Here is a 314-nt window from a genome sequence, read left to right as displayed (position 1 = left end):
AGGAAAAGTAGCCACCCTGAGTAAGGAGCTCACATCTATTGTCAAGACCTTGACTTACGATGGTAAGATTGACATAGGAGCGTACGACAAACTCTCTATGGATGATAAGGCAACGTTTGATGATTTACTTACCAAGACAAATCTCCTCTATACTCAAAAGGATTGGGTAGATCCCAAGGGAGCACTGCTTGAGGAATACCAGAAGCTCGCAGGAGAAGTGGCTATTCAAGGTAAGGATGCTAATCCAGAGATTAAAACGGAGCTCAGACGAGTTATCGTCAGTATGTTAGCTTGTGGATTAACAAGCGAGCGCA

At 43.9% G+C, this 314-nt stretch overlaps 1 protein-coding gene across 1 annotated transcript; it reads left to right on the top strand.

The window, feature by feature from the left end:
- Positions 1-97: 97 nt before the first annotated feature.
- On the top strand, positions 98-290 carry PHALS_13836 (uncharacterized protein; the record flags this gene model as incomplete). The annotated part of the gene is made up of 2 exons (XM_024729657.1): positions 98-230; positions 268-290. The coding sequence occupies 2 exons, from the start codon at positions 98-100 to the stop codon at positions 288-290; spliced, it is 156 nt and encodes a 51-aa protein (XP_024580013.1).
- Positions 291-314: the final 24 nt, after the last annotated feature.

This window comes from Plasmopara halstedii, assembly GCF_900000015.1.
Source record: "Plasmopara halstedii genome assembly, contig: Scaffold_760, whole genome shotgun sequence".
Classification (NCBI taxonomy): domain Eukaryota; phylum Oomycota; class Peronosporomycetes; order Peronosporales; family Peronosporaceae; genus Plasmopara; species Plasmopara halstedii.
This window is presented reverse-complemented; position numbering and strand designations above follow the sequence as displayed.